Genomic DNA, 12,628 nt, shown 5'->3' on the forward strand with positions numbered 1-12,628 from the left:
GGAAGGAAAGGTATGAAAAGACCAAATGAAAGCCAGCAACGATGATCAAGGAAAGCTGGAGCCCACAACGGTCCATTTTATTTGGCCATTGCTCTGCACACGACCACAAGAAATTGCAGAGTTGTGGATGTAGTGCAGTACTTTACTCAAACCAGCCTCCCGGAATGCGACTCCATCCACACTTCAGGCTGTCTCAGGAAAGCAGCCACAGTTTTACCAGTCACTCCCATCGGGCAGGAGATACAAAACCTGGTCAGCACGTACCACCAGACCCAGAAACAGCTTCTCCCCCGCTGTCCGCCTTCCTGACAGTAAACCCACGAAAAGCAACTGGCCCAGACGGAGCTCCTGGCGATGTCCTTAGTAGCTGTGCAGACCAGCTAGTGGGAGTATTCGTGGACATCTTTAATCGCTCACTACTCTGTTCTGAGGTTCACCTGTTTCAAAAAGACGACTATCATCCCAGTGCCAAAGAAAAGCAAGACCTCATGCCAAAATGACTACCGTCCAGTAGCCTTGACATCCACCATCGTGAAATGTTTTGAGAGGCTTGACATGAACGCATTAAATCCAGTCTACCCAGTGGCCTTGACCGACTGCAGTTCACCTACCGCCACGACAGGTCCACAGCCAATATCATCGCCTTGGCCCTACACTCATCCCTGGAACACCTGGATAAGAGAGACACCTATGTCAGACTCCTATTCATAGACCATAGCTCTGCATTTAATACCATTACACCATCCAAGCTCATCACCAAACTGGCAGGACTTGGTGTCAACACTCATCTCTGCAACTGGATCCTCGACTACCTGACTAACAGACCCCAATCAGTGAGGATAGGGGACAAATCATCCTCTACACTGGTGCTCCACAAGGCTGCGTTCTCAGCCCCCTTCCTTGTTCAACCACAACAGTGCAGCCATGTACAAATCTCATTCCATTGTCAAATTCGTGAACACCACCGTTGTGGGCCGGATATTAAATAATGATGAGACGGAGAACAGGAAGTTGAGAACCACGTGTCCTGGTGTCAAGACAACAACCTTTCACTCAATGTCAGCAAGACAAAGGAGACAGTGATTGATGTCAGGAAGCAAAGCGGTCGGTGCACAGACCCCAGTTTGCATTGATGGCGCTGAAGTAGAGATGGATGAAAACTTCAAATGCCCAGGATTCAATATCACCAACAACTTCTCCTGGACCACCCATATTGAAGCAATGGCTAAGAAAGCACACAAATGCCTCTATTTCCTCAGAAGGCTTAGGAAGTTTGGCATGTCCCCAACAACTCTCATCAACTTCTGCAGATGCACCATAGAAAGCATTTTATCGGGATGCATCGCAGCTTGGTTTGGGAACAGCTCCATCCAAGACCGCAAGAAATTGCAATGAAGTGTGGACGCAGCCCAGACCATCACACAAACCGACGTCTCTTCCATTGACTCCATTTATACCACATGCTGCCTCGGCAAGGCCAGCAGCATAATCAAGGACGAGATGTACCCTGGCCACTCCCTCTTCCCCTCTCTCCCATCAGGCAAAAGTGTGAAAACGCACACCTCCAGATTCAAGGACAGTTTCTTCCCAACTGTTATCAGGCAACTGAATCATCCTAATACAACCAGAGAACAGTGCTGAACTATTATCTACCTCATTGGTGACCCTCGGACTATCCCTGATCGGACTTTGTTGGCTTTACCTTACACGAAACGTTATTCCCTTATAGACACAAAAAGCTGGAGTAACTCAGCGGGACAGGCAGCATCTCTGGAGAGAAGGAATGGGTGACGTTTCGGGTCGAGACCCTTCTTCATCATATATATCTATACACTGTAAGTGGCTCCATGGTAATCATGTATTGTCTTTCTGCTGACTGGATAGCACGCAACAAAAGCTTTTTCACCGTACCTCAATACACGTGACAATAAACTAAACTGTAATTGTAAACTGTTATCAGACTACTGAACAGTCCTTCCATAAGCTAGGGATGTATTTCCAATCTTCCAATCAAACTCATTGCAGCAGTGACACCTTTTTTTAATCTGCACTTTCTCTGGAGCTGTGGCACCACATTCTGCAGTTTCCTTTCTCTTTGCGCTCAGGTACTTCTCTCATGTACGTATGCATGGTTTTGATGTTTTTCCTTGCATAGAACTCAAGTTCTTCACTATATTTTGGAACATTTGACAGTAATGAACCAATATTAATACAAATTAAACTACATTATTGGGAGAGCTCCAGGTTCCATCATAGTTGATACCGTGGAATATATTTAATTATCAAAGGAGATTACAGAGAGTGGTGGACACTGCCCGGTCCATCACAGGTACTGACCCCTCCACCACCAAAGGGATGTACAGGATCTTTGCTGCCTCAAAAAGGCAGCCAGCATCATCAAAGACCCACACCACCACGGACATGCTCTCTTCTCACTCCTGCCTTTGTGTAGAAGGTACAGGAACCTGAAAACAGTGGCCTCCAGGTTCAGAAAGAGTTTCTTCTTGAGAACCATCAAGCTCTTGAACACTGCACAACACTATAGAAAGACACAAAGTGCTGGAGCAACGAAGGTCAGGCAGCATTCCTGAAGAACACAGATGGATGATGTTTCAGGGTGGGATGCTTCTTCAGTCTGAAGACGCTGCTTGACTGGCTGAGTTACTCCGGTATTTTGTGCCTTTGTTTGGTAAATCAGCATCTGTAGTTCCCAGTTTCTACTACACAGCACCTACCTCAACAACGTGACCTTCCATGACCTGCCTTTGGTTGCAGAGCTCAGAGGACCATCGGAACACAGCTACCAGCCTTGGAGGGCATCTACAACACACGATACCTCAGAAAAACCACCAGCATCCACGAAGACTCTTCACAACCCTGCAAAAGTCTGTTCGAACTCCTTCCATCAGGCAGACGATACAAGGCCTTCTACGTCCGCACCTCCAGACTCAGGAACAGCTTCATCCCCAGGGCCATAGCTGCTATGAACCGGTCCTGCTGAGCCGGATGGTCACATCGCACAGCGATCCGGCACAGATCTACTTGCACTTTATTCTGTTTTAAAACTCTTACAATTTGTTTCATTGGGTTGTTTAAATTAATACTGACTAGCTAATTAAATTATTACATCGAATGGGAGGCGCATTCCCAATCTGTACAATGACAATAAAGATATATTGTATTGTATTGACTGTTGTAGTTACTAGTATTACGGTTACTAATTTATTACATTATGCATGTATTGCCATTACATTTGGGTGGCACGGTGGCACAGCGGTAGAGTTGCTGCTTTATAGCGAATGCAGCGCCGGAGACTCAGGTTCGATCCTGACTACGGGTGCTGCACTGTAAGGAGTTTGTACGTTCTCCCCGTGACCTGCGTGGGTTTTCTCCGAGATCTTCGGTTTCCTCCCACACTCCAAAGACGTACAGGTATGTAGGTTAATTGGCGGGTAAATGTAAAAATTGTCCCTAGTGGGTGTAGGATAGTGTTAATGTACGGGGATCACTGGGCGGCACGGACTTGGAGGGCCGAAAAGGCCTATTTCCGGCTGTATATATATGATATGATATGATATGATGATACAGACCCTTTATGCTTTAGCCAGTAAGAATGTCATTGTGAAGGTTGAGACCCTTCTTCAGACATCTAAAACGTCACCCATTCCTTCTCTCCAGAGATGCTGCCTGTCCTGCTGAGTTACTCCAGCATTTTGTCTATCTTCGGTTGAAACCAGCATTTGCAGTTCCGTTCTACACAAGAATGTCAATTAAACACCCATGGCAGCGTTCTCTCACCTTAATGTGGTCAACAATAATGAACGATTCATCGGGCGAGATGGTATCAGTTCCCAGGATGGAGGCAAGGGTCCACCTCAGGGGCTTGACCAGCAGCAGCCACACTCCCCGCGCCAGCCAGCCAGTCTCCACGCTCGCAGCAAAGCTCGACTCCGTCTGAATGACCCCTCGCCTGAGCAGAGAAACGCAGACTGGCTGAAGGTTAGCCAGCTCCAGACGGGCAGAGAACTACAGGAGTGGGAGAGTCGGGGGGGCTGGACAGAGAGAGGGCTGGGGGCTGTGGGGTGGCACTGGGTGCAGGGATGGGCAAAGTGTGACGTTACAGGAGGGCAAGGACACAGGGGCAGGAGCAAGACAGAGACGGGGGAGGGGGAGCAAGAGAGACAGGGGAGGGAGGTAGAGGGGAAAAGGGTTGGGATGTCTGAAGAGGGGGGGGGGTGGAAGGGTTTGACCCCAACGTGACCTTGGGGCAGTCAGACGGAAGCAAGGGCAGGGTCCGTCCTGCGAGGTTAGAGTTGTGGCCTGACTCAGGGGCAGAGGTTAGGGTGAGGGCCTGGGGTTGAGGTGTGGGCCGGGGGACGAGGTGAGGGTCAGGGAGGTCAGGGTGAGGGGCGGCGGTGAGGGTCGGGCCTGAGCCCAGGGGCGGGCGGTCAGGGTCTGGAGTCGTAGGTCAGGGGTCAGAGATTAGGCCAGAGGTCAGGGTGTGGGCCCTGAGCGGAAATGTGGGTTGGAGGGTGAAGATCAGGGTCTGACCCCAGGGGTGGAGGCGATGGTGGGGGTGGAGGTGAGGGTGGGGGTGGAGGTGAGGGTGGGGGGGGAGGTGAGGGCGAGGGCAAGGATGGAGGTGGTGGGGGAGACGGGTGAGGATCGGTCAGGGTGGGGGGTGAGGGCTGTGAGGGTCAGCCTCACTTGGCCAGGTGCTGTAACATGGTGGGGGTGGGTGAGGGTGGGTGTCTGTGAATCAGGGTGAGGGTGGGTGTGCGGGTCAGGGTGAGGTCAGCCTCACCTGGCCAGGTGCTGTAACATGGTGGGGGTGGGTGAGGGTGGGTGTCTATGAATCAGGGTGAGGGTGGGTGTGCGGGTCAGGGTGAGGGGGGGTCGGCCTCACTTGGCCAGGTGCTGTAACACGGTGAGGGTGGGTCAGGATGAGGGGGGGTCGGCCTCACCTGGCCAGGTGCTGTAACACGGTGGGGGTGGGTCAGGGTGAAGGTGAGGGTCAGGGTGGGGATGGGTCAGGGTTGGCCTCACCTGGCCAGGTACTGTAACACGGTGGGGGTGCGGGGGGGGTGAGGGTCAGGGTGGGGGTGAGGGTCAGGGTCGGCTTCACCTGGCTAGGTGCTGTAACACGGTGGAGGTGAGGGTGGGTCAGGGTCAGGGTGAGGGTGGGTCAGGGTGAGGGTCGGCCTCACCTGGCCAGGTGCTGTAACACGGTGGAGGTGAGGGTGGGGTGGGTCAGGGTGAGGGTCGGCCTCACCTGGCCAGGTGCTGTAACACGGTGGGGGTGAGGTGAGGGTGGGGGTGAGTCGGCCTCACCTGGCCAGGTGCTGTAACACGGTGGAGGTGAGGGTGGGGGTCAGGGTGGGGGGTCGTCCTCACCTGGCCAGGTGCTGTAACACAGTGGGGGGGTTGGCCTCACCTGGCCAGGTGTTGTAACACGGTGGAGGTGGGGTGGGTGAGGGTCAGGGTGGGGGTGAGGGTCAGGGTGGGGGTGAGGGTCAGGGTGGGGGTGAGGGTCGGCCTCACCTGGCCAGGTGCTGTAACACGGTGGGGGTGGGGGTCAGGGTGAGGGTGCAGGTGGGGGTCAGGGTGAGGGTGCAGGTGGGGGTGATGTGGGGTCAGCCTCACCTGGCCAGGTGCTGTAACACGGTGGGGGTGGGTGAGGGTGGTGGGTGAGGGTCAGGGTGGTGGGTGTGAGGGTGGGGTGAGGATGAGGGTCGGCCTCACCTGGCCAGGTGCTGTAACACGGTGGGGGTGAGGGTGAGGGGGTGGGTCGGCCTCACCTGGCCAGGTGCTGTAACACGGTGGGGGTGGGGGTGGGTCAGGGTGCAGGTGGGGGTCAGGGTGAGGGGGGGTCGGCCTCACCTGGCCAGGTGCTGTAACACGGTGGGGGTGAGGGTGGGCCTCACCTGGCCAGGTGCTGTAACACGGTGGGGGTGGGGGTGAGGGTGAGGGGGTGGGTCGGCCTCACCTGGCCAGGTGCTGTAACACGGTGGAGGTGGGTCAGGGTGAGGGTGCAGGTGGGGGTCAGGGTGAGGGGGGGGGGTCGGCCTCACCTGGCCAGGTGCTGTAACACGGTGGGGGTGGGTCAGGGAGGGGGTGAGGGTCGGCCTCATCTGGCCAGATGCTGTAACATGGTGGGGGTGAGGGGGTGGGTCGGCCTCACCTGGCCAGGTGCTGTAACACAGTGGGGGGTCGGCCTCACCTGGCCAGGTGCTGTAACACGGTGGGGGTGCGGGTGGGTGAGTGTCAGGGTGGGGGTGATGTGGGGTCAGCCTCACCTGGCCAGGTGCTGTAACACGGTGGAGGTGGAGGTGGGTTGGGTGAGGATCAGGGGGTGGGTGAGGGTCAGGGTGGGGGTGATGTGGGGTCAGCCTCACCTGGCCAGGTGCTGTAACACAGTGGGGGGTCGGCCTCACCTGGCCAGGTGCTGTAACACGGTGGGGGTGAGGGGGTGGGTCGGCCTCACCTGGCCAGGTGCTGTAACACAGTGGGGGGTCGGCCTCAACTGGCCAGGTGCTGTAACACAGTGGGGGGTCGGCCTCACCTGGCCAGGTGCTGTAACACGGTGGAGGTGGAGGTGGGTTGGGTGAGGGTCAGGGGGTGGGTGAGGGTCAGGGGGTGGGTGAGGGTCAGGGTGGGGGTGATGTGGGGTCAGCCTCACCTGGCCAGGTGCTGTAACACAGTGGGGGGTCAGCCTCACCTGGCCAGGTGTTGTAACACGGTGGGGGTGCGGTTGGGTGAGGGTCAGGGTGGGGGTGATGTGGGGTCAGCCTCACCTGGTCAGGTGTTGTAACACGGTGGAGGTGGGTTGGGTGAGGGTCAGGGGGTGGGTGAGTGTCAGGGTGGGGGTGATGTGGGGTCAGCCTCACCTGGCCAGGTGCTGTAACACGGTGGGGGTGCGGGGGTGGGTCGGCCTCACCTGGCCAGGTGCTGTAACACAGTGGGGGGTCGGCCTCACCTGGCCAGGTGCTGTAACACAGTGGGGGGTCGGCCTCACCTGGCCAGGTGCTGTAACACAGTGGGGGGTCAGCCTCACCTGGCCAGGTGCTGTAACACAGTGGGGGTGGGTTGGGTGAGGGTCAGGGGGTGGGTGAGGGTCAGGGTGAGGGGGTGGGTCGGCCTCACCTGGCCAGGTGCTGTAACACGGTGGGGGGGGTCAGCCTCACCTGGCCAGGTGCTGTAACACGGTGGGGGGGTCAGCCTCACCTGGCCAGGTGCTGTAACACAGTGGGGGGTCAGCCTCACCTGGCCAGGTGCTGTAACACAGTGGGGGTGGGTTGGGTGAGGGTCAGGGGGTGGGTGAGGGTCAGGGTGAGGGGGTGGGTCGGCCTCACCTGGCCAGGTGCTGTAACATAGTGGGGGGTCAGCCTCACCTGGCCAGGTGCTGTAACACGGTGGGGGTGCGGGGGTGGGTCGGCCTCACCTGGCCAGGTGCTGTAACACAGTGGGGGTGGTCAGCCTCACCTGGCCAGGTGCTGTAACACAGTGGGGGGTCGGCCTCACCTGGCCAGGTGCTGTAACACAGTGGGGGGTCGGCCTCACCTGGCCAGGTGCTGTAACACAGTGGGGGGGGTCAGCCTCACCTGGCCAGGTGCTGTAACACGGTGGGGGTGCGGGGGTGGGTCGGCCTCACCTGGCCAGGTGCTGTAACACAGTGGGGGGGGTCGGCCTCACCTGGCCAGGTGCTGTAACACAGTGGGGGGTCAGCCTCACCTGGCCAGGTGCTGTAACACGGTGGGGTGGGGGGGGGGGTCGGCCTCACCTGGCCAGGTGCTGTAAATCAGTGGGGGGGGTCGGCCTCACCTGGCCAGGTGCTGTAACACAGTGGGGGGGGTCAGCCTCACCTGGCCAGGTGCTGTAACACGGTGGGGGGTCGGCCTCACCTGGCCAGGTGCTGTAACACAGTGGGGGGGGTCGGCCTCACCTGGCCAGGTGCTGTAACACAGTGGGGGGGGTCGGCCTCACCTGGCCAGGTGCTGTAACACGGTGGGGGGGGGGGGTCAGCCTCACCTGGCCAGGTGCTGTAACACAGTGGGGGGGGGTCAGCCTCACCTGGCCAGGTGCTGTAACACAGTGGGGGGGGGTCAGCCTCACCTGGCCAGGTGCTGTAACACAGTGGGGGGGGTCAGCCTCACCTGGCCAGGTGCTGTAACACAGTGGGGGGGGTCGGCCTCACCTGGCCAGGTGCTGTAACACAGTGGGGGGGGTCGGCCTCACCTGGCCAGGTGCTGTAACACAGTGGGGGGGGGGGTCAGCCTCACCTGGCCAGGTGCTGTAACACAGTGGGGGGGGTCAGCCTCACCTGGCCAGGTGCTGTAACACGGTGGGGTGGGGTGGGGTGGGGTGGGGTGGGGGGGGGGGGGGGGGTGAGCCTCACCTGGCCAGGTGCTGTAACACAGTGGGGGGGGTCAGCCTCACCTGGCCAGGTGCTGTAACACGGTGGGGTGGGGTGGGGGGGGGTCGGCCTCACCTGGCCAGGTGCTGTAACACAGTGGGGGGGGTCAGCCTCACCTGGCCAGGTGCTGTAACACAGTGGGGGGGGGGTCAGCCTCACCTGGCCAGGTGCTGTAACACAGTGGGGGGGGGGTCCAGCCTCACCTGGCCAGGTGCTGTAACACAGTGGGGGGGGGGTCAGCCTCACCTGGCCAGGTGCTGTAACACAGTGCCAAGGCCCAGTGGCGCGGTGCCGTTACGTTGGAACCAGCCGCCCAGCTCCCGCGGGGTGAAGCGGAGCCGCTGTCGCCGGGCGGCCGCCTGCAGCACCAGCGGCCCCCAGAAGGCCAGCTTGCCGTCCCAGTCGGCGCTGTCCACATCGCGGCTCTGCTTGAAGGCCGAGAACAGGAAGGCCATGCGCTGCTCGTCCGCCCAGTCCGGGTGCGGCAGCTCCGGCGGCCCGTCCGCCATCATGGCCTCACTGCCGGAGTTGGAGTCACGGCCCAGCGCTGCCGGTGCCAGTGCCAGTGCCGGTGCCAGTGCCAGTGCCAGTGACCGAGAGTCTGCAGCCCGCGGCCTATCCGCTGTCTGGGCGGCGCTGCCCAGAGATACTAGAGGAGCCAGATGGCCCACTGGACCACAAACCGCAGCCCGCCATGGCGACGTCAGCGCCATTTTAGTAAGCAGATGTGTGCGCCAGTCGGGGCCGTGTTCACAACTCTCTCTCTGCCATTTCATCGAATATAAAATGTTTGCAAAAACAATTATTTTTGTTCAACTTCTTGGATAAGTTGATAGTTGACATTTCTAACCAATTTGTTGAAGTGATCTTTACACTTTGGATGTCACTGATTGAATATTTGCACTGAATTACCTTTATTGTCATTCAAAATGAATTGAACGAAAATCATTTGCCACGCAGCACGACAGTACAGAGTAAAAGACACAATTTTAACACAAACATCCATCACAGTGACTCCTCCAGACACCCCCCCTCACCCTGATGGAAGGCAAGAAAAATTCTCCTCTCTTCCCCCATGCTTCTCCCATGGACAGATAGTTCGACTTCTGCCGAGGCGACCGAGGCGACCGACTCGCGCAGCAAGGAGATGGAAGGTCCCGCGGCCGAGCCGAGCCGTGCCGGGCGATGAAAAGTCCCGTGGCCGATCCACTCTGTGTGTATCAGGCCAATTGATCATCATATTTAATGAAGTGAAGGTAGACACAAAATGCTGGAGTAACTCAGCGGGTCAGGCAGCATCTCTGGGGAGAAGGAATGGGTGACGTTTCGGGTTGAGACCCTTCTTCAGACTGACCCGAAACGTCACCCATTCCTTCTCTCCTGAGATGCTGCCTGACCCGCTGAGTTACTCCAGCTTGTTGTGTCTACCTTCAATTTGAACCAGCATCTGCAGTTATTTTCCTACACATATTTAATAAACTTCTTCTTTGCTTTCTCTGTTAATTTTAATTTCACCTCCACGAGCTGTATCACTTTTTGATCCATTTTAAAAAGTCATGGAAGCAGAGGTTAGGCATTTGCAAACAATAGAACTCTACTGTATCCACAATATATTTGAAAACAAATTTAACTTTATACTTAGAGCCAAGAAAATTTGAATTGGTGAATTGATTAGTTAAAAACCCTTGACAGACACTAAAATGACCAAAGCTGCCTGACGTGGTGCAGAAGCATGAATCCATTTCAAATAGACACAGAAGTGGAGTAAATCACCTGGTCAGGCAGCATCATTGGAGAAAAAGGATGGGTGATGTTTCAGGTTGGGACCCTTCTTCAGACAAGGGGGGGGGGGGGGGGGGGGGGGGGGGGAGGTGAAGAGCTGGTGTAAATCAGGACCTGATCTTTTCATTGGTTAGCTGATATGCGAAACAGTGCAACCCTGTATATCTCGCACACAAAATGATGTGAATCTTACCATGAATGACAGAAATAGAAAGTGTTATCCTTGTTTATGAAGTTCATTTTTGAATGATTTAAAATTGAAGGGGGTTGGTGCTAACCCACAAATGTGTCGTTATGAGATATTCACATTTGAAAAATCCATAAGTCACAAAAAAAAACAAGAAGGTACCTATGTTATTTGACCAACATATCGGTTGAATTTAAATATGAAATTTTTACAGGTTGAAGGGTAGTGGGTAAGGATCGTGTTAATGTGTGTAACTCATTTTTCACAAAAGTGAGGGTCAGCACTAATTGACCCCCTCAATTATATGTTAAATTCAAAACTAAACCATGGTAGCAATGTACATTATTCATGTCTAAAGCTAGCACTTTTGTATCAATGTAGGTATGTATGCATTACATTTTATTACACTAATATAGAATGAAAAAATATCTTGGGAGGGAAATGGGCAGAAACAGTGAGAAATAATAAAATCAGAGAAATTAAGGCAGCGGGGAAAACATTAAAAAATAAACACAACAAAAAAATGTGAGTTGATCGATGAGATATTTTCTGCATTTTAATGGTATCATCACACATACAGTTCCCCACAACACTGATTACACTGCGAGAGACATAGCAAATGGCGGGTTTTGCCTACTAAAATGGCGGACGTTTCGCTCCCTTGCGTACTACACTTCAGTATCCGTGATTTTAGAAACATAGAAACATAGATAATAGGTGCAGGAGGAGGCCATTCGGCCCTTTGAGCCAGCATCGCCATTCACTGTGATCATGGCTGATCATCCACAATCAGTAACCCTTGCCTGCCTTCTCCCCATATCCCTTGATTCCACTAGCCTCTAGAGCTCTATCCAACTCTCTTTTAAATTCATCCAGTGAATTGGCCTCCACTGCCCTCTGTGGCAGAGAATTCCACAAATTCACAACTCTCTGGGTGAAAAAGCTTCTTCTCACCTCAGTTTTAAATGACCTCCCCTTTATTCTCAGACTGTGTGGCTCCTGGTTCTGGAGCAGAATTTACCATTCACCCCATCACACATCGAGTCTACTCCGCCATTCAATCATGGCTGATCTATCTCTCCCTCTCAACCCCATTCTCCTGCCTTCTCCCCATAACCCCTGGCATCTGAACTATACAAGAATCTATCTATCTCTGCCTTAAAAATATCCATTGAATTCCACAGATTCTACCACCCTCTGATTAAAGAAGTGTCTCTGATGGAGTAGTTCATCTTGCTCCTCTAGTATCCTTGGCGCTGATGGAGCGGCGCGGAGAGGCGGGGCGGGCACTGCAAGTGAGGGCACCGCCGGCTTTGCTTTTCACTCTGTTCAAACAGGTCACACAATACCACACAAAAATACAATCTGGTCAAAATCAAGTACAATAGGTAGAGCAAAGAGGAAGGTACAGAGTGCACAATATAGTTCTCAGCATTGTAGCACATCAGTTCATCAGTTTTAGGAGTAGAATTAGGCCATTCAGCCCATCAAGTCTCCTCTGCCATTCAATCATGGCTGATCTATCTTTCTATCTCAACCCCATTCTGCTGCCTTCTGCCCATCACCCTCCGACACCCATACTAATCAAGAATTTGTCAATCTCCACCTTAAAAATGTCCTTTGACTCCACAGCCTTCAGAGGCAATGAATTTCACCTCTGACTAAATACATTTCTCATCATCCCCTTCCTAAAAGAACGTCGTCCTTTAATTCTGAGGTTATGACCTCTGGTCCTAGACTCTCCAACTGTTGGAAACATCCTCTCCACATCCATTCCATCCAGGCCTGTCAGAGACAAAGTCCAATGGGGTGGAGGTGAATCCACAAAACAAAACATAAATTATACAGAAATTACATTTATGTAATTAATGTTAAACATTAATGCAAAACATAATTTTATAAATATAAGTCCGTGTAGTGCAGGAGGTGTTCTGTTGTTCCCTCCCCACCTTTTGCCTTCCAACTAGTATGGAAGTTGGGAGGTCATGTTGTTCTTGTCTAAGACGTGGGTAGGCCGCATTTAGAGTATTGTGTTCAGTTCTGGGCACCATGTTATGAGAAAAACATTTTCAAGCTTGACAGGGTTCAGAGAAGATTTATGAGGATGTTGCCAGGACTAAAGGGTCTGAGCTATAGGGAGAGGTTGAGTAGGCTGGGTCTCTATTCCTTGGAGCGCAGGAGGATGAGGGGTGATCTTATAGAGGTGTATAAACTGATGAGAGGAATAGATAGGGTAGTTACACACT

At 54.2% G+C, this 12,628-nt stretch overlaps 1 protein-coding gene across 1 annotated transcript in view; it reads right to left on the reverse strand.

Annotated features, from left to right (window-relative positions):
* chmp7 (charged multivesicular body protein 7) overlaps window positions 1-9,069 on the reverse strand; it is a 33,403-nt gene extending 24,334 nt beyond the window's left edge. Inside the window, exons 1-2 of the mRNA XM_078428897.1 lie at window positions 8,660-9,069; window positions 3,799-3,970 (exon numbers count right to left, since the gene is read on the reverse strand). Of these exons, the coding sequence (XP_078285023.1) occupies window positions 3,799-3,970; window positions 8,660-8,925 (438 nt within the window). The 5' untranslated portion in view covers window positions 8,926-9,069. The remainder of the gene's footprint in view (window positions 1-3,798; window positions 3,971-8,659) is intronic.
* Window positions 9,070-12,628: the final 3,559 nt, after the last annotated feature.

The sequence above is a fragment of the Rhinoraja longicauda genome, chromosome 36 (genome assembly GCF_053455715.1).
Source record: "Rhinoraja longicauda isolate Sanriku21f chromosome 36, sRhiLon1.1, whole genome shotgun sequence".
Classification (NCBI taxonomy): Eukaryota; Metazoa; Chordata; class Chondrichthyes; order Rajiformes; family Arhynchobatidae; genus Rhinoraja; species Rhinoraja longicauda.